The sequence below is a fragment of the Chionomys nivalis genome, chromosome 3 (assembly GCF_950005125.1).
Source record: "Chionomys nivalis chromosome 3, mChiNiv1.1, whole genome shotgun sequence".
NCBI classification, from domain to species: Eukaryota; Metazoa; Chordata; class Mammalia; order Rodentia; family Cricetidae; genus Chionomys; species Chionomys nivalis.
The window spans coordinates 105,893,520-105,913,945 of record NC_080088.1 but is presented as its reverse complement, the minus strand read 5'-3'; the positions used below and the strand labels follow the sequence as shown (position 1 = coordinate 105,913,945).

General features: G+C 46.4%; 1 protein-coding gene across 1 annotated transcript in view; it reads right to left on the bottom strand.

Moving 5' to 3' along the window:
* The window catches only part of Tmem132d (transmembrane protein 132D), a 630,452-nt gene that overhangs the window by 453,991 nt on the left and 156,035 nt on the right, over positions 1-20,426 (bottom strand). Inside the window, exon 2 of the mRNA XM_057766158.1 lies at positions 10,258-11,143. Coding sequence (XP_057622141.1) covers positions 10,258-11,143 — 886 coding nt within the window. The remainder of the gene's footprint in view (positions 1-10,257; positions 11,144-20,426) is intronic.

Genomic DNA, 20,426 nt, shown 5'->3' with positions numbered 1-20,426 from the left:
TGGCTCACACCCCGTGATGAAGACAGGGATGGCCCTTCATCTCCTACAGAGGCTCTGTTTGAACTTTGAAATGAAAGTCCTTGAACTTCCTCTGCTGTTAATGTTTAAGAATTTGGAAAACTGCAAACTGAGTGCTGGGGAGACAGGGACAGGCAGATTCCTGGAGCTTAGTAGCCAACCAAGCCTACCTTTGGTAAGCACCAAGCCACTAAGAGACCCTTTCCCAAAGGGTGTGGACAGCATTCCAGATGTCGACACCTGAGACTGTTTTCTGACACCCTTACATACATGAACTGACATGCACCAACACTTACATGTGTGTACATGTACACACACACAGGTTTTGAAGTCAGAATTATAACCAATATTCTCAGATACCTGGAAAGAATTGCAAGTGGTAAGGTTGGATTTCCCAAGGCCCTGCAATAGGTTCTCCAAAGGACACAAATTCTCAGCAGCATATGAAAAGTCCTGGGAGACTTCAGAAGTGTCCCTCCCGACAAAGGGTGACACTGCAATCTTACTTGAAGAATGTCAGAAGCTTCACTATACATATATGGTTAGGTTCACTAAAGATAACTGTCTTTTGAATCTGACCAAAGAATCATGTCCACTGTGGCAAACCCGATTATTTTGTTTGCATAATTCTTGGTTTAAAATATATTTCATGTAGTTGGAGAGGTGGCTCAACAGTTGAGAGCATGGACGTTGAACGGCTCACTCCATCTACCTGTAAATACAGCTCCATGGGAGCTAACACCCTCTTCTGGCCTCTGTGGGTACTGCAGCCATGTGTACATACCCACACACAGACACATAACTTATAAAGTGATAAAATGGGTTGTCCTTTTTAAAGAAAGCACATTCCAGGACTAAATTGTCTTTGCATCTGCTGTAGGTTGTAACTCGTACCCACATTAGTCCAAAAGATTCTAAGCACATATCTTATTAGACCAGAGCTGACCCTGCTGTGTATCCTAGTGGCTTTGAACTCAGGTTTAGTACCCTGGGGACCCTACACCTCTGCTGCTTTGGCTTTCTTCCAGTAGCCTCTAGACAGTGGGTAAATATGCCCATCTATTGAATCCCTGTGACTCCCACCAGCATGGAAGAGGAAACGGGTGACCCAGTGAGAACACAGCATAGTAACTGAGAACTGCCAGCCTGAGTGGTGTCACCCAAGGTTAAAAGATGACTCCAGAACTCAGTGGGTAAGCTGTGACAGTTCCCCCTATGATCTCTGCCCAGGATGACTGAGGCTGAGATAGTATTTGGCAAATGCTGGAGCCATTTGGGGTTCTCGTAACTCAAGAGGGAGCAGAGGTAGGGAAATTACAGCCAGGGGTGCTGCTTAGTACCCTACAAGGAACACCTCACAGGCAGGATGGACATCTGGAATTAGCCAGTTCACACGGTCAGTGAACTGCATTCAGGAAAGATTGCTGAAGGCTGTGACCAGAGAGTCTCAGAGGCATCACCAGCCCAAAAAGATGACCCAATGTTCCCATCAGCAGAGCCAGTCTCCATTACACAAGAAGGCAGCCTGTGTCTTTATACATCTCACGGCCTTTGATTTTAACTATGCAAGTCATTCCATCAAGAGATATTCTGGACTTCAGCTTCCAGCAGCTCCTGCTATGTTGTGGAGGGTACCTGGGAAGAAGACCCCTCTCCACCACAACTCACAACAGAGCAGAGAGCAGACAGAAAGTTGGCCTCTAGCCATAGGAAGGTCCTTGGTGGACATAGGAGTTGCTGGGGACACAGCAGTGAAATGCCTTCACACTCCCACACTGAGCATACAGCAGGGGGTGCCCTAAACCCCTAGTTCTCCTAGCTGCTAGCTGCTAGTTCTCGTCTCTGCCACATGCTATGCTGTTTCACCATACTTACGGACTTACCTGAGCTGGACACTCAGTGTGAGGACCATGACAGGGGTATAAAAATACCTGGGAGGGCAGACGGGGTGGAGACGCAGCTCGAAGGTTAATCCACAGAGGAAGCCCGTCTTGAGAGGGCCAGAGGGTCAAGCAACAAGGCCACCAGTATCTGTGGAGAGGGCTGAACCTGTCACACAGTAGTTTGGGAATCCAAGACCAGGTACTACTGAGGACAGCAGTGGCGGGCCAGACTTTTTAATAAGTTCATGAGTTCAAAGTTGGTTCAGCTGCACCATTCTTCCCAGGGACCCAGGCACAGAAGCCAGTGCAGATGAAAGAGGGGATCTGGCCCTATCCCTCAATGGGAGGAGTATCCAAAAACACACAGGCGTTTCCAATCCACCAGTCTCACTTTCTCTGCATGAGACTATAGAGAAAGGGGACCCCAGAGATCTGAAGAGGTGAGGCATGCAAGCATCTGGCTCACTCTTTAGCCAACCCTGCTCCCAGTCTTTTTTTCTTTCTAAAACTATGGCTTTTGCTGCATTTTAAAAATAGATCTGCAGAGCTGGAGCCTGCTTGGTGGCAAAAGCTCTTGCCATGCAAGCATGAGGATTGGAGTTTAGATTCCAGACACTTGCAGAGATGCCAGGCAAGCATGGCAGCCCTTCTACAATTCCAGCCTTGGAAGGCAGAGTCGGGGGATCCTTGGAGTAAGTTGAAGAGCTAATCTTGCCTTGCTGGGGAGCTCTAGGTTTGAATAAGTGGAAGAGCAATAGAGGATGATTCCTGACATCAGCCTTGGGGCTCCACATACATGTACATGCACATGTATGAGCCCCCATATACATTTCAACATATGCAAACAATCATGAGCACACACCTGAAAAATGGAAGGATAAAAATATATTTGTGTTTTATATCTTCAGAAGGGGAAGGAAGCGGAGGCCCATCTCACCCTGGAATATGCTGGGTTGGACACCTCCGGAGTTATTATCAAGGAAAGTGCCTCCTAAATGGCTTCCGGCGTGTTCCTTTCTGTATTTGTTCTTTGAAGTTTAACTTAGAGGAAACCTGCTACTTATGTACTTACCAGCAGACTCTCAAAGAGAAATCAATTCTGGGAGTTCAAAGTGACCTTAAGTTGTCTGTTTGCATTTCCCCCGACGCCCTGCATTTCATGGCCAGCTGCATTGATCTACTGAGCATTGAATCCATTGCCAACCTGCACTTCAGGTCCCCTTTGCGCTTTGTTTATGCTCTGTAACACCTGAACAGGAAGGTGCCCAGAAATTGCGGCTCAGTGAGTCTCAAGGACCCTTCCAGGATGCACGGGAGGGACATTACTAAGGCAGATGCCCAGGATGCCTGACTTCAGGAGCTGAGCTGTGCTCTTTCTCTCAAGTGCCCTGTGGTCCTAGTGGGTAAACACAATGCTTTTTATCTGAACAATCCTGTTGTTTTCGCAACGTCTAATGTGACACCAGGAGCACTAGGAAAGGCCACTGTCTCTCACATAGCCACCCCCACTAGCAACTTCTGTTCCCACTGCTCATGTTGTTCTCTCTGCCCTCATTTCTGGATAAATGAGAAATGAATAAGCAAGGCTCATCCCCCACAGAGGCCCCAGAAGGCTGCCCTGACTCACTTTCTAGGGGAACAAAAGGATTGTGGGTAAAGTGTTCCTCTTCGATCTACTTAGCTGGTTCTCATCAGAAAGGTGCAGAGATTCTACCCTTCAGCCTTTTTCCACTTCCCTTAGAGGTTGAACAGACAGACAGGATGGGAAACTTGCACCTTTCAAATGTATTTATCCCAAGATCCAGAGTGGGAGTGTTCTGAGCATGTACTTCTTCATTCCTGAGGCTTCTGGTGGGTACAGACCACACACAACTGGCTTTAGGGAAACATGAGGTCAAGTTTACAGAGAAAGAGAAGTTGTGGGCGACACTGTACACAGCACAGACAAGAAGAATGTAGAGTTACACGTGCCCAAGGTCCACATCCATCACCATCATCATCATCATCATTATCATCATCAGTCATGGCGACCACCATCATAATCACCACCACCATCAGCAGCATCACCATTGTCACCATCGTCATATTGTTGTCACCACACTAGTCATCAACATCACTATCATCTTCACCATCACTACTAACATTATCACCACTATCATCATGACCAGCATCACCACCATCACCCTGATCACCATCATCACCATAAGCATTACCATCTTCATGTGTTGCTAATTCCAGTCTTTGCGTGTCTTTAATGGGGTCAGCAACTCAACACTTTGTAGCAAGAACCCCTGGATTCTCTGATCATAGTGGTCAAGGGTCATAGTGAATTTCTTTGCCATAGCAAATGCAGAGGCTGCTTTCTACTTGGCCTTTGAAAAGGGTAGACTGTTCTCCTGCTCTGGCATGGCCAGGGGTTCAGTGTGCCCTAGGCTTGCCCAAATGATGCTTCTTTTAGGATGCAGAGTTTAACAGATGTCACTGGGCATTTATAGGGTCGATCTCATCTTCACCAGAGTCCCTAGTTCCCTATAGGTTTACAAGAAAGAAATGCCTTGTCCTTCATAAAGGCATTTTAGGAGCTAGAAGCTTACAAAAGCCATGCCTGTCTCCTCTCTCTCCCCTCAGATCTTGCAAGGTAGAGGTTAGGGAGCTCAGTGAGGGTCTTTGCTTGGTACAGCAATGGAAGAGAGGTGCTTGGGGACTCAGGATGACAAGTCAGAGAGGTGTGTCTCCATGCTGGCCTCTGTTCCTCAGTCAGACTCCACTCTGTCAACACCTCCTGTTCAGTTATTATTCCTTGGGTTCCTCAGTGACCACCCAGGAAGCCGTTGGTTAAGTTAGCTTGCAGGATGTGTAGCCTACAACTAGAACTATTCCAGGATTCAAATTGACTTCCTCCACCTGAACTAGATTGAGAGATGCCCTGCTAGGTAGAGAACAGCTCACAGGAGCCCCGAGGACTGAAGGAAGCCCAATGCCAACCACTCCCCAACTCATCACTTTTGTAGAAGCCCCAAGTCTTCTACAAAGCAGCTTGCCACCTGTGATGGCTGCTGTTGGTTGTCAACTTGATGACATCTGGAATTAACTAAAACCCGAGCAGCTGGATAGACCTGTGAGTTAATTAAACCATTTGAAGTGGGAAGACCCACTTTTAACCTGGATCTTTTGAAGAGGGAAGACCCATCCTTTTATCTGGACCACAACTTCCTCTGGCAGCCTATATAAAGGACGGGGAACAAGGAAGCTAGCTCTCTTTGCTTGCTTGCTCTTGATCTTGCTGGCATTAGAGCCTGCTTCTTCAGAACTCCAGCATATACCGAAGACCAGCTAGGACATTCAGCCTTGTAGACTGAACAACTACTGGGTTCTTGGACCTTTCATTGGACTAGCTGGACCACAGCCTGTAAGCAATTCTAATAAATACCCTTCATATATATGTTCCTCTAGAGAACGCTGACGAATATACCACCCAAAGGGCATCTCCAGACCCATCTTAATCCTGACTCCCCAATCACATGTCAAACTCTCTTTTTTATAAACCCTCGCTTTCTCTTTCATAGGTCTTTTCTTGTCAAGAAAATCCCCACGGCTTAAACCAAAGCAGCTTTGATAATTTAGTTTTAATTAACATTTATGCATATGTGTGCATGCCTGTACGTTTGTGGGGGTTGGGGTGAGCGTGCTATTGAGTATCTGTGCATATGGAGGTGCGAGGTCAGCCTTAGGTGTTGCCCCTCCAGAGCCAACCACCTTATAGAGACAGTCTCTCATGAGATGTGAAACAAGCTGATTCAGCTAAATTCGCTGGCCATTGAACCACATACCACCATATATGGTATTTTTTTTAAAATTTGTGAATATTGGAGATCAAATTCAGTATCTTGTGTTCACATGGTAGGATCTTTCCTATATGGAGCAGCTCCCCAATTCCCAAAGCATCTTTAATCTGACAGTGCAGGATGCAAGACTGTCAAAGAGTACTTGAGCATACCCTATTTTCAACTGCAGAGCCCACTGCAAGTCCTAAGTGGGCTTTGCTAATGCTCAAGAGGGATTTGTTCATTTGGGACTTAAGAACAGCCTTGACTTTGGGAAGAGCCCTGATCTGTCTGAGTTCTGCCTTTTATAGCTCTGGTCTCTGTCTCCCACATGAACTTCCTTGACACTGAGTAAATATTCTACTCAAACCTCAGTTCAACCTAAGGACCAGGGCTTCTTAGAGATTCAGTTTCTCTAGAGGAAACAGAAAGCAACAGCTGATGTAGGGGGAGAGAAATGGTCCCCATGTTCATCTTCTCCAGTTTGGCATTTGGGCAGTCAAAGCCACTGGGTGGCTTCTGAACCCTGTGTCCTGTGGCGAGGGAGATAAGAAAGGGAATATGGCAGGTGGGATCTCAGAAAAAAGGGCACAAGTGCTGTAGGTATTTCAGTTCTTCATGGAAAGGAAAAGGTTTTCTGAGATTCAAAAGAACTTGGATGTCCATAAATTCAAAGTGCTTTGTTTTTCTTCTGCAACGTGGGCTCCAAGACTAGAGCAGCAGGGTTGGATAGATTTTAGAAGACAACAAGCTATCTATTGGGGCTTTCTTGTTCTCGGTCCCTGCACTTCACACACACACACCACCCCCCCCCACACACACACAGACACACACACACACACACAGCTCGTTAAAACATACTTATAATTTGGTACCCAAAATGGAAAGTCCCAGTCCCTCATGCTTCCTCCACAGCATCCCCTGAAGTTACAGGCACAGAAAAGCCTAACCCTATGTTTGGAGACTCAAATGACAGGCTCGCCACATCACCAGGTCCAAATCCATTCAAGACTGAAGTATGTTAAGTGTGTAGCAAGCATATACCCGAGTCCAGGGAACATCGTGGAAGAGGAGACAGGAAGAATATCAGAACCAGAGGATGGGGTGGAAAATTGTGTGTTCTGAACATGGCGTGGCTGCTGCACCTGTGAACTCAAAGAAGCTAAGATTACCTGTACATGATCAATCTAGATAAAAATCCCAGCATGGATGAGGGAGGAACTAGCTAAAGAGTTAGTCCAGCTGCTAGCTGCTAGAGGAAGCAGGGTGGGACATTCTTCTTTTTTTTTTTTTTTTTTTTTTTTGAGGACAATCCTATTGGTAGGTTTTTTTTTTTTTCTTTTTTCTTTTTGAGGACAATCCTATTGGTAGGTCTTTTTTTTTTCTTTTGAGGACAATCCTATTGGTAGGTTTCCCATGCTCTAGTGGATGATCCCACCCCCATGCACAAATGTGCAGCATTAACTGGGCTTAGTGGGCTATAAAGGAAAAAGACATAACATCGGGAGGGTGTATATTGTGGGGATATGGGGGGAGTTGAAGGAGAAAATGAAGAGAAGATGTATTTCACTGAATGTATGTCAAAAATTCTCAAAAATTAAAAAAATTTTAAAACTAAATCCATAAGGAATGGAGCCTGAATAAATGTACATTTTCGCTATATCTGAAACCACCCAATCTTGGACTTACAACCAGAGCCAAAAAACGCACAAGGGTGCAATGTGTTTGCTTCCGAAGGTGCAAAGTCCTGAGCCTAACCTCGTGGGCTGTGTGGCCCAACAAAGGGGATGTCTTTTGGGTCTACTGGAGAACCAAGAGAGCTGATTTTACTCCAGACTCCAGGGGATACATTTACTATATTATAGATGGTGACAGGATTCCAAGCCTTTGTGAAACACAAACACACATAGAGATATTTCTAGAAAAGGCTAGATGAGCTCACTTCCTGAAGCCAAAGTCCAGAGGATGGCGAGATTCCATCCCTGGCCCAGGAATCCATCACCAATCAACAATCAACATGAACAGCCACGGGAGGATGGCACGGATTAGAGCAGAGGCCCGCCCTTCCCATGGTTTCCAGACAAAGCACTTCTCTCATAATCGGCCTTCTTTAAAGATGTTATAGAAGGCTGATGAATTTAAAAACTGAAGCACACACTAGTAGGTACTGTGGAGGACTTGCAGCCAGCTGCACGATATCTGACGGCCAGACAGACAGAATGAAGCACGAGTGTGGTCACAGTCGCCCAGATGTCTTTCCATCACACACCCCGACCCCGACTCTTTAGCTAATCCCTAGATGCCCAGAATGTGAAGTCAAGGTTTTTACCTCCCAGTTTTTGCCAAGTTTAACTTTTAGACAAATCCTGTTCTCTAATGTCTATTGCTTTAGTCAAAATTAAAAAAGGAACCCTGAATTACAGGTCAGAATCAACTCAACTTAAATTGTGAGTTCAAACTAAAGAATGATTTGTTTCTTGAGTTCATCACTCTTAAACAAAGCAGAAGGGAAATGGAGTTGCGGGTAGAGAGGGAGAGAGAGAAAGAGAGAGAGAGAAAGGAGTTACGAGTCTGGATGAAAAACTGAAATCAGATTGGTAGCTAATGAACTCGAAAATCCACAGGCAACATGTCCCACATGCAGGTACATCCATATTCTATGATATCATGATAAAATTAATGTGTTGGGGGATGGAGAGATGGATGCTTCGGCATTTAAGAGCACTTGATGCTCTTACAGAGGACCAGAGTTCAATTCCCAGTACCTCTATCAAGCAGCTCCAGGTTTATGATGTGCTCTTCTGGCCTCTGTGGGCATTACGATCATGTAGTGTGTGTGTGTGTGTGTGTGCGCGCGCGCGCGCGCGCGCGCAATAGCGCACGCACATGTGCACTACCACCACCACACCACACCAAACATATACACACAAAGCAAAACTATAAAACAAATAGATTTAAAAAGCAAGAAGAAAACAAGCAATCTGTTTCCCAGCAGGCCTAGTCATGCCGTGCTGTTGGACACCGCAGCCCACCAACAATGCTTGTCCTAATTAATTAGACAGACCTATCTACATTTAAAATGAAGCTAAAGTCTTTAGTTACATCACAGTTGACACAAGGCGAGTTCCTCTTGCATATTATATTTCCAAAAAATTTCAGAGGGTTTTTTTCTAAAGTGCACAGTGCTTCTTTTAAATGTCTCTTCTTTGCTACAACCTTACATAAGAAATCCAAGATCCTACCGCATATTCCCCACCCTTTACGCTCTCTTATTTCTTTTTTAAACACCACATTCTATTTCCAGGGAGAAACAAAGTGATAACTTTGAGGCTGGTACCACTTTATACTTAGAGCCTGTCTGTCTGGAATAGCTTCTGAGTTGGCAGAACCATGTTCTCCATCCTCCCTGACAACTGTCGCCACCGTTTGCAGATTTGCTGAAACTGTGAGGTGTTTAAAGACCCGCTTGTGAAGTGGTTGAATTGGGGAACCTTCAGTGCCCCGAAGGGTGTCGATAAACCCTCCACGAAGGCCAAGGGATCCTGACAACATCGCCGTCTCTTCTATGACAGCCTGAGTTTCATTAATACTAAAAAGGATGTTTGATGGTCCCAGAGAGATGGCTAAGTAGTTAAAAGCACTTGCTTGCTCTTCTTGTGCACCCTAATTCAGATCACAGAACCCAGAACCCACATCTGACAGCTAACAACTCCCCATAACTCCAGCTCCAGGGTGATTTGATACCCCCCTCTGACCTCTGTGGGCATTGCATTCACATGCACACACCCGAACATAGATATAGTTACAGACAGACAGACAGACACACACACACACACAATTAAAAATAAGATAAGTCTTAATAAAAAGGAAGAACATGGGGCTGGAGAGATGGCTCAGAGGTTAAGAGCATTGCCTGCTCTTCCAAAGGTCCTGAGTTCAATTCCCGGCAACCACATGGTGGCTCACAACCATCTGTAATGAGGCCTTGTGCCCTCTTCTGGCCTACATACAGACAGAATATTGTATACATAATAAATAAATATTAAAAAAGGAAGAACATTCTCTGGACTGGTGAGATATTAAAGTGTTCACCATGAAAACATGGGCACCTCAGTTTGATTCCCAGGATCCATGTAAAAAGCTGGGCATAGAACTAGTGTGGTCTCTTGATTCAAATGCTGGAGGGTGGAGAGAGAAGGATCCTGGGGTCTCACTGGTCAGCCAACTGGTCTAACCAGCAAGCACTAGGCTAGTGAGAGACCCTGTCTCAAAATAATACTATAATAATACCTGAGCAAGGACACCCATGGTTGGTTGACCTGTGACCTCTATATTCATTCATATACACATGTACCCTCCCAAATGTTCATAATTAAGTGGACAACCAGCATCATCAAACTAGCCCTTATATTTCACAGTGAGAACACCGCATGTGAGCATCTGACAGGAACTCCATGCTAGAGGCATAAACACAGCAGCCCGGCTGGACCCCCAGGGCTGCCTGCTGCAGACAGATTTGAGAACCTGCTCACCTCAGTGTGAAGTGATCCTCTGTGCAGTTCCTGGAGACGGAGATGGGGAAGGTGAGTATGTCTCCTTGTCGGACAGTCTTGGGGACATAATGAACGGCCACATTGCTATCTAAACGCAGTTCCCTCAGAGGTGGACTGCTGGGGGTCTCGCGAAGGAAGACACTCCCAATTCTGTGCAAAGGGGGACTGGATTCATCAACATCATTGTGGCCGGTCAGAGGGCCACCACCCTTCCTCAAGTCCTCCTTGGCACAGTCCCCTCGCTCATCCCCCGGCTGTACTGCATAATACAGTTCCACGGGACTCCCTTCGGGCTGCTCTGTGGGTCTCCTACGCCCAGACACAACCGTAGGGGGACTGAACCAGCCAGGCAGCATCTCCAGCTGGGCCACACACAGTCCCAAGGCTCCACCCAGCCGGCAGCTGCCCCGAACCTCCCTGGTCTCTCGGAAAGCAAAGACCCGCAGACAGGGGAGCTTCTCGTCCCTGTGGTCATCCCAGTCTCTTCCCACAACGTGGAAGAGCACCTGCACTTTGGGATGGCTCAGGTAGACCTTCTCCTGCAAGATGTAGGCCTTCAGCCTCCAGTTAAGGGAGAAGGTGTTGGTGAATCCGAATGGGTTGGAAGGCAGCATCAGGTCCTGGGGCACCACCTGCTCAAGGGAGAAGGGCCCGTAGCTGGCGTTGAGCACTGGCAGCCGCTTGGACTTGTAGATCAGAAAGGACTCAACCCGCGACTGCAGGCTAGAGTTGCGCATGATGTCCTGGTTGGCCTCCTTCAGGAAGAAGGACACATCGGCATTGTTGATGTGGTAGGTCACCGGGAGGTAGGTAGGCAGTAGCGAAAACCGCTGGATGCTCTCCAGGATCCCTCGGCCTTCTGTCACTGTTGGGAGGAACCGAGGGCAGGTGTTAGTGATCCCGGGACACCAGATTTGTAGCCTTGGAGAGCACACTGGTAACCACCCACCAACCACCTTTGGACCCGTGATGCTGCTCTGGATTAGCCGGGGTTTCTTCTTGGAGTCAACTCAATGTCTACAAAATATAGGCAAAGGAGATGGATGAGAGGGCTCAGACGGCAAAGTGCTTTCCACACAAGCAGGTGGGAAAGAAGTCTAAACCCCAGAACCCATCTTAAAAAGAAGCTGATCAGGGTAGAGAGATGGTTTGGCAGTTAAAGGCAAGGCTCACAACCAAAAAAAAGATGAACACAGTGGTACATGCCTGTAAGTCCAGGGTTGGGGAAATGAAGACAAGTAGGAGGATTCCTGGAGTTCATTGGACATCTAGACTAACTTAATCAGTGAGTGCCAGGTTCAGTGAGAGACCCTGTCTCTAAAAACAACATGGAGAAAGATTGAGGAAGATATATGACATTGACCTCTGACTTTGCATGTGTACACACTTGTGTGGCACACAAAGAAAACATATGGTAAGGATATATGTATATACACGTGCATGTGCAAACGATAGGTGACACAAATGTGTTGGGTGAGTATTTCCTCCAGACTGAAACCGTCCTTCTTAGGAGGTAGGGGGCTTGCAAAACTCACAAAGCGTTATAAGAATTCGCAAGATTACAAGTCACATCAGGATCTGAACAAGCTTCTGAATAGCAGAGAACCTTTCCTAGGAGAAAATATTATCAGCCAAGTGTGGTGGCGCACACCTTTAATCCCGGCACTCAGGAGGCAGAGGCAGGTAGATCTGTGAATTCGAGATCACCCTGGTCTACTGAGTGAGTTCTAGGACAGCCAGGGCTACACAGAGAAACCCTGTCTTGGGAGAGGAGAGAAAAAGGAGGGAATATTAATTTTGGTGGAGGGGTCTGCAATGTGAGTCCAAAGTTCCAGGGACAGAGCTTTAGCTGATGGTCACCCATACCGTAGGGATGAAGCTGCCTTTTGGTCATCTGTGCTTCTAGGAGTAACCCTCACAAACTCTTTCATTCACCAAGCTCAATTCGGGTGGAAACTATTTTCTCCTTTTGGTTGGTGGTGTCCTACCTGGGGTGAATAGGTATCTGTTTATATCTCAACTGGAAAAGATGCTGTACAATGTCACTAGTGTTAGGTAGAAAAACTTGTCACTTGATACTCAAAAAGGAATGTGTAAATAAGTAAGATTCAAACAAAATTATTTCTCCCCTCTAGGGATAAATAATAGCTTTAAGGGGCTTAAGTCTCAGAGCATAAACAAGCAGGAGGCCTGGAGTTCCAATTCTCCAAACTCATATTAAAAAGAAGCAGGACACAGCAGTACATGCCTTAAGCCCAGGGTGGGAGAAATGGAGATAGGAGATGCCTGGAGCTTGCTGGACAGCCAGGCTAGCTGAATCAGTGATCACCAGGATCGGTGAGAGATTCTGTCTCAAAATATAACGTGGAGAGAGATTGCAGAAGACGCCTGATATGGACCTCTGGTCTCCATCATTTTCATATTTTGTTTGTTTTTGTTTTGTTTTTGTTTCTGTTTTTGGTTTTTGCTAAAGAAGATGTCAAGAAGGGCTGAAAGGATACTAACATCTCACCACATAAACAATGGGTTTTCCCTTGACCAACCAGGCTGGACAAAGTATGTAAAAACAGAGATAGCGTTTTTTTTTCCCAACCACCCAGACCCAAATAATCACACAGAAACTATATTAATTACAACACTGGCTAATGGCTTAGGTATATTCCTAGCTAGCTCTTATATCTTAAATTAACCCATTTTTATTAATCTATGTACCCATTTTTATTAATCTATGTATCGCCACAAGGCTGTAGCTTACTGGTAATGTTCTGGCATCTTTTTCCTTCTGCAGTTACATGGCATTTCCTCAACTCTGCCCTCTCTCTCTCTCTCTCTCTCTCTCTCTATCTCTATCTCTATCTCTATCTCTGTTTGGATTTATGGCCTGGCTTTACTCTGCTAAGCCATTGGTCTAAACAGCTTTATTCATCAAACAATAAAAGCAACACATATACAGAAGGGTATCCCATATCAAAAGTGGAACTGGGGTGACCTTCTCACTTATAATATGACTTTCTCACACATAGTCTGATTCCCCACATCAAACCTGGTACCATTTCTGATACAACCTCACACCCCACATGGAAGAACCTTTGTCCAAAAATGATGAACAATGAGGGACAAAGACACATAAGATAAGTAACCACAGTCACATGAACGCTGAGTTGGAGAGAGTGCTCCAGAGATGGGAAATGGACTGACCACAGCAGGTCCTTCGAGTAGCCTAGACCCTCAAGCCAAGAATGGGTAGCAGCATCTACCTTTCACTTCACCCAAGTCCTATGGAGACTATCCTGACACCAATGAACAAAAATATATTCTTTCCTCTTTAGGGAACATATCCTCCTGGGGGGCGTAGGGGTTAAAAAATACAACATGTTATTTTTACATTTTGTCTTGCTTTCTGTAATAAAAACCCAGACATAGAAATTGTACAACCCACAGAAGTCATTTCGAGAGCTTTGGAACAGGGAGCCACTGCTCTGAGTAGCCCTGATTGTTCAGGCACAGCTGTCCCCGCCATGGGGCAGACCACACTGGCAGTAGCCACATGATGATCCCTGGTTATTTGAAAATATTGACATCCCTCCAACAACCTGCTTCAGCTTCAGTGACCCCCATAAAAGCACTCCCCAAGCACAACACTCTGACAAGTCTGGACCCACATCTATCAGGAACAGTGGGGGACAGCCAAGAATTCAGACAGTTCCTGGATTTGCCACATGTAACTTGTGGGACAATCAGCAAGGCACCAATCCTCCTTGTTTCTGTGAGTCAATCAAATCTGCCGTTCAGGTCAGAGAACACAGAAGTTATATTGCATACACTTTTACAGCTAGGTCAGATTGACAGACACCTGTATTCAGGTCTAGCTTGCACTCTGGAATGACAAATAGCTCTTTGTCTAGTATCATTACCAAGTTCTGGGAAGGATGAGTCTCACATTTTTATTAAAATAAACTACCTAGAACTGTTAATACATGTGTATTTGGTCTGACTCGAACAGCAATTTCATAGGTTGCAGCCTAATAAATGTGAATTTCTTTTTCAAATACCCAAATCTGCAAACTGGGAAGATGGCTCAGGGAATAAGTTGTTTGCAAGTGTAAGGGCTGGAGCTCAGATTCCCCTGTAGCCATATGAAAATGCCAGGTGGACACGATGGCCTGTCTGTAAACCCAGCACTTGAAAAGTAGGGTCAGGAGATCTCTGGGGCAATCTGGCTAGCTGGACTAGGTAAGTGGGTAAGGTCCCCCTTCACCTATCTCAGTAAAGTGAGCAGCAATCAAGTAAGACACCAATGTCAAGCCTTCTAAGCACATGTGCCCACATACATATCAACAAGCACACACACACGACATAAAATTCAACAAACACACACACACGTAAAAATTTTTCTTAAAAAAATCAAGATACTATGAATGTTATAATTGTGGCTCTCAACTTGATGGCATTAGAATCAGCATGGAAATGAAAATAGACATCTGGTAGACCTCTGGGCATGTCTATAAGGATGTTTCCAGAAACGTTTAACAGGGGAGGGAACAGTCACACTAAATGTGGACAGCTCCATTCCATGGGCTTAGAAAGAAGGCAAGCTGAGCACTGGCATTCATCTGCTTCCTGGCTGCAGATGTGATGTGACCAGCCCTCTCATGCTCCTGCCGCTGTGCCTTCCCACCATGATTGACTGTCCCCTCAAACTGTGGGCCCAAATAAATCTTTCCTCCCTTAAATAGCTTTTGGCTGGTATTTTGTCACAGAAATGTGTAAAGTCACGAAAACAAGCCTAACAAGATGCCTTATCTGACGTAGTATCGTATGTTTTAACGTTCTGGGAACTGGCACCTGATTTGTGTTTTCCCAAAACCTGGGTTTGCCCATCTAAAAGTCAGCACAAAGAGCAAGCAGACATTTTCTGTGTGTTCTCTGAGAGGAGCTATCTGGTTCCTCCCTCCTCTTGGGTGCCACCCTCACCCCTTCCCCATCAGCCTGATTACAATCCCAGCCGGTCTCCAGCCACATCTTCTGTATACTCTGGAGCACTGAAAGTGCATCTCGAGGTCATGTTCACATGTGTGTCCCACATCCCCAAATCTCTCTGTGTTTCCCTGTGAGTCGCTACAGATCAGTAGGGTGTACGCCATATAATAGTGGTCTCATGTAGTCCCACAGTACTTGGGGTCTTTAGAACAGCATCCAGAAAGTACCAGACATTCATTAAATATTTGATGAACAAATGGGTGCACAAACAGATTATGCATCTTCTATCCTAAAGAGCAGATTATATTTTCCACCAGGATTCTATAGGATTTCTTCTCAGCAACATGACTATAATCAGGGCTGCCAATGCTTTCATCTCACTAAGAGCAGCACATAATCCCACTGACCGAGATAGGAGAGGAGAGGAGAGGAGAGGAGAGGAGAGGAGAGGAGAGGAGAGGAGAGGAGAGGAGAGGAGAGGAGAGGAGAGGAGAGGAGAGGAGAGGAGAGGAGAGGAGAGGAGAAGAACCTCAGGGCCAGGAGATTCCTAAAGGGACATCTTATGTTCCAAGGTTCCCCTTGATTATTTAAAACACATCTAAGGCTTCACAGAGCCACTGCCTTGAGCAGCCTTGAGCCAGCTTACCATGCAGTCAAGAAACTGCCAGGGTCAAAAGTGTAAACCCGAGCAGGGCACCAGAGCAGGGCAGGCATCAGCATTGGGCACCCAGGCCTCCTGAACCTCCCTTTTGAACACCTGACCCTGATGCTCGGGGACACAAAACTTAATTGTGCAGCTAATTACATAGTGCCAGGTCAACCACACTGGGTCCTCTGATACTGTTCAGGAAAACAGTAAAGCAAGGAAAGGTCAGGGCCGGGCGCTGGAGGGGAAATAACTCCAGCTTTACCCTGCAAACCACATAGAGGTCTTTCACCCTGATAGCCAACCCAGGCGCTTATTGCCTACAAATGCCTGAAGCTCCCAGGATACTCCCTTTCCTTTCTGCCTCCATGTCCTAGTACCACCTCCCAGGTCTATGGATGGAGACGCTTTATTTCATCTTACTGCTCTCAGTCCATGATTGAGAGCAATCAAGGGAGGACCCTGGAAGCAGGAACTGAAGCAGAGGCCATGGAGCTTGTTCTCCATAACTTGCCCAACCTGCTTTCTTATACCATCCAGGACCGCCTGCCCAGGGGCGACACCACCCACAGTGGGCTGGGCCATCCCACATCGATCATTCATCATAAAGGTGTTCCACAGACTTTCCCACAGGACAGGATGATGGAGCCATTCCTCAGCTGAGGTTCCCTTTCCCCCCTGTGTCAATTTAGCGAAAACTAACAATCACCCTCCCTTTTTCTTTTTCCTTTTGCATGTGTCTGTATGTATGTATGCTCTCTCTCTCTCTCTCTCTCTCTCTCTCTCTCTCTCTCTGTGTGTGTGTGTGTGTGTGTGTGTGTGTGTGTTTGCATGTGTGGGGGAGCATGTAGAAGTGTGCATACATATGCATGTGCAAAGGCCTGATGCTGCCATTGGTGGTCTCTTCAATCACTTCCACCTAGTCATTGAAGCCAGGTCTTTCGACTGAACCCTGAACTTGCTGATATGGTTCATCTAGTTCTCCGGTTTGTTCTGGACCCTTTGGCTCAGTCTTCTACACAGCAGGCCGCCATGCCAACCCAATCCTAACATAGGAGCTGGGATTCTGACTCTCCTCTTGTGCAGCAAGTGCTTTGCTAACTGAGCCATCTCCACAGGACCCTCCCTCCTTCTCTTCCTCCATCTTTCTCCTCCCTTCCTTCCTTCCTCCTCCCGTCCCCTATCTCTCTCCCTTCTTGCCTCCTTCCCTCTCCATGCCTTATAGTTTACAAAAGAGTCCCCATTTCATGCCACAATGCACAGTGGCTGTTGTGACAGCCACTGCGTTCTAACCCCCAGAAAGGCACCTTCTATCACCTATAACGCCAATTTATTTCACATAAAAATGATCCAAGCATCAAATAGAAAGCTGAGTACAATGAAAGCAAATGAATGCCCCATTAGGGAAAAAGAATGGTTTTCACTTGGGCCATGATTTTGATGGAACAGAATGTGGCCTCACAGATGTTTTATATTAATCTTTACATTATTTTGAGAGCATAGTGTTTCATAGTGTTTCCTTAACCAATACATTTAAGAAACCACCCAAACATAGAACTGTATTCCTCCCTTTGCATGGTCCAAAAGAGGACAACTTTGGGGAAATGATTGTAGCTAAAAGATCAGCAAGTATCGGCTAGGAAGTACAATCTGGGTGCTGCACACTGTGAATTCCCGAGAAGTCACCAGGACGTGCTCCCTCTCTCTCTCTCTCTCTCTCTCTCTCTCTCTCTCTCTCTCTCTCTCTCTCTCTCTCTCTCTCTCTCTCTCCCTCTCTCTCTCTCACACACACACACAGAGAGAGAAAGAGAGAGAGAGAGAGAGAGAGAGAGAGAGAGAGAGAGAGAGAGAGAGAGAGAGAGAGAGAGAGAGCGCTCTGGTTTGGTGGGGCAAACAGAACAACAAATACAATATAACATTACTTCTGTCTCCTAAAACTAAGGCAGAGTGTAAATACGAGGCACCTTGGAACTTTGCTTCTAAGTCTGGCAGCCCTCCTCACCTTGTAGAGAGGCCAACAGTCAACCTGGCAGAACTGTCTAATATTTGTCAGAGCAAAGACCTGAGACAACTGGAAGCCCCATTGGTAACCCAATCACTTCTGTGGTTTTTTAGAAGAAACTGGAGTGGTTTCAGATTTGGGACAGTGGAGGGCTTATAGAATTCAACCCTCATACACACTAGGGGAGAAAGGAAGAGAAAGGAACTCACACTGGGATCCAACAAGCTTGTCATCTGCTTAATCAGAGTCTAGAGGCCATGCTCCTCAGGAAGCCCAACCACAGGGCTTTTTCCTGAGGTTTGTCCTTGTCAAAGGCGGTAACCTAAAACAGACCTCTGCCACTGGTCACAATCCATCACTGAAAGGAGCCAGGGCAGAAGCTGACACAGAAACCGTGGCGGGACACTGCTAGTTTGCACACCCTGTTCATGCTCAAGCTCAGACAGCTTTATTACAGAGCCCGGGGTCAGATGTCTAAGGATGGTGCCACCCACAGTGAACTGGGCCCTCCCATACCAATTGTCAATTAAGCCATACCCCTAATAGGCACAGACATGAGCCAATCTGACCTGGGCAACAATTCAATTGATGTTCCATCTTCCCATGAGGCTGGCTCTATGTTGTGTCAAGTTGACAGCTATAGCTAAGTAGGATACACAAAAGGAAAAAAGACCCCCATATGACAGCATCACCAAGCCACCGCCAGCACTTCACAGCCATAGCTCTCCTCTGTAGGAACATCAGAATATGGGGACATCCTCACACTGACGCCCAGGCTGCGAATCACTGACTCAGGAACTTGGAAAAATCTATGTGTCCTTCCCTGTGACTCTAACAACTCTGAATGGAGGAAACATGCGGCCCAAGAGGTCCCCTACCCTGTGGGGTCCCAGCACAGGAACACAGAGGGTGAAACACCAGTAGGAGATCCCAGCAAGTGCAGAAACAACAGTATGTCCTCAGCTCAGCACCTACAACCATCCAAACTCCCCCGACCCTCCATTCCCAGTCCAGGGACTGTGCTATTCTGCTGCCCGTGACCTTCTCTGTATCCTGAATGTCCTTCTGCCCCACCAGGCATTCTTCCCTGACCTCAGAGAGAAAACAGCTTCTAGGCCATTGCCGTGTTAGGGGGACTCTTCGGGACTTCTCCCTAGTCATCTGCACCCAGTAGATCCTCCTCACTTGCCTCTGCCCCGCCAGCCTTCCCCCTCGATGCAGAATCTCCACTGTTTTTCTGCTTGAGTGAGTCATGCTTTGACCTGGAGTGCACGGGTTCCCTTTACTGTCCCTACAGAATTATTCATTTAGTGATGACACATTTGCTAACCCCCTGTCCTGTGGCTCCTTCATAATGAATGAAGGAGGCAAGTCTCCAAAGCCCTTTCCACAGCACATTTTCCTTGTCTCCACTCCACAGTAAGTAGGACCAGAGAAGGCAGGTGAGTTGTCCAAAACCACCACACAGGTATCACGTTGTCAAGGTAGAATTCAAACTGCCTATTGCGCCTATAGAGCCCTAAGTAACGTGACACTCAGTGAGCCACTGTGTGATTTCAGCAGCTACATTTTTTTCATATGCCCTTTGCACTTTAAATAGTGTTCCACCCACAGAGCACAGAACAAGAGAACACACAACTAGATGAACACATAAAACACACTCACTACACTATACACAAACTACTCACACCACATACATAAACACAAATAACACACACACCATACCACACACTACATAATACAATCTCCATACCACATATATACACACACCACACTACAATGCAAACACACAGACTACACACTACACATAACAACACACAGCACAAAATGCAAACAAACCATATGCCACATTATATACACACACAATACTATACAACACACATGCACACACACACACAGAGCATCATGCTGCAGTGCCATGCAGAATAAACACATGCTTTCCCAACACAAGGACTGGGGATTGTATACCCCTGGACGTAGCAGACATAAGCAAAGGCTGGCTACCTCTGGACCATAGGCTAAGACCAAGGATGGCACTTCCTGATACCCCGTCTCTACCTGCTGCCCGAATCACCACAGGCTGCCATGCCAAACGTAGAAGTGGCAGCACACTTGGGGCGCATTAGTATCCCTTGATTGAGAAAACACCAGTGCAACAAGCCAGAGCTGTCTTTGGAATCCCCAAAGCACAAGGTGAGAAAATACTCAGCACCTTCCCCACAGCCACCCTGGCCCTCATCGGAATGAGACTCAGGGATGGGGAATTGCACGGTTACTGCAAACATTCTCCTGAGACTGGGTTCAAGGATCATATGTTACTGAAGGGAGTTGGTCTTCACTTCTCAGACACGTCCATAGATTGAATGATTCAGGAAGCCTGAACTTTCCTTAAGCCTCTCAAAGGTCCCAGTGAGAAACACAACCCCAACAGGACCCAGCACCTGCCCATGAACATCTCACAGAGCATCCTAGCATCACAAGTAATTTGCTAAGATATGTGCGCCTGGAGACTGTGAGGCT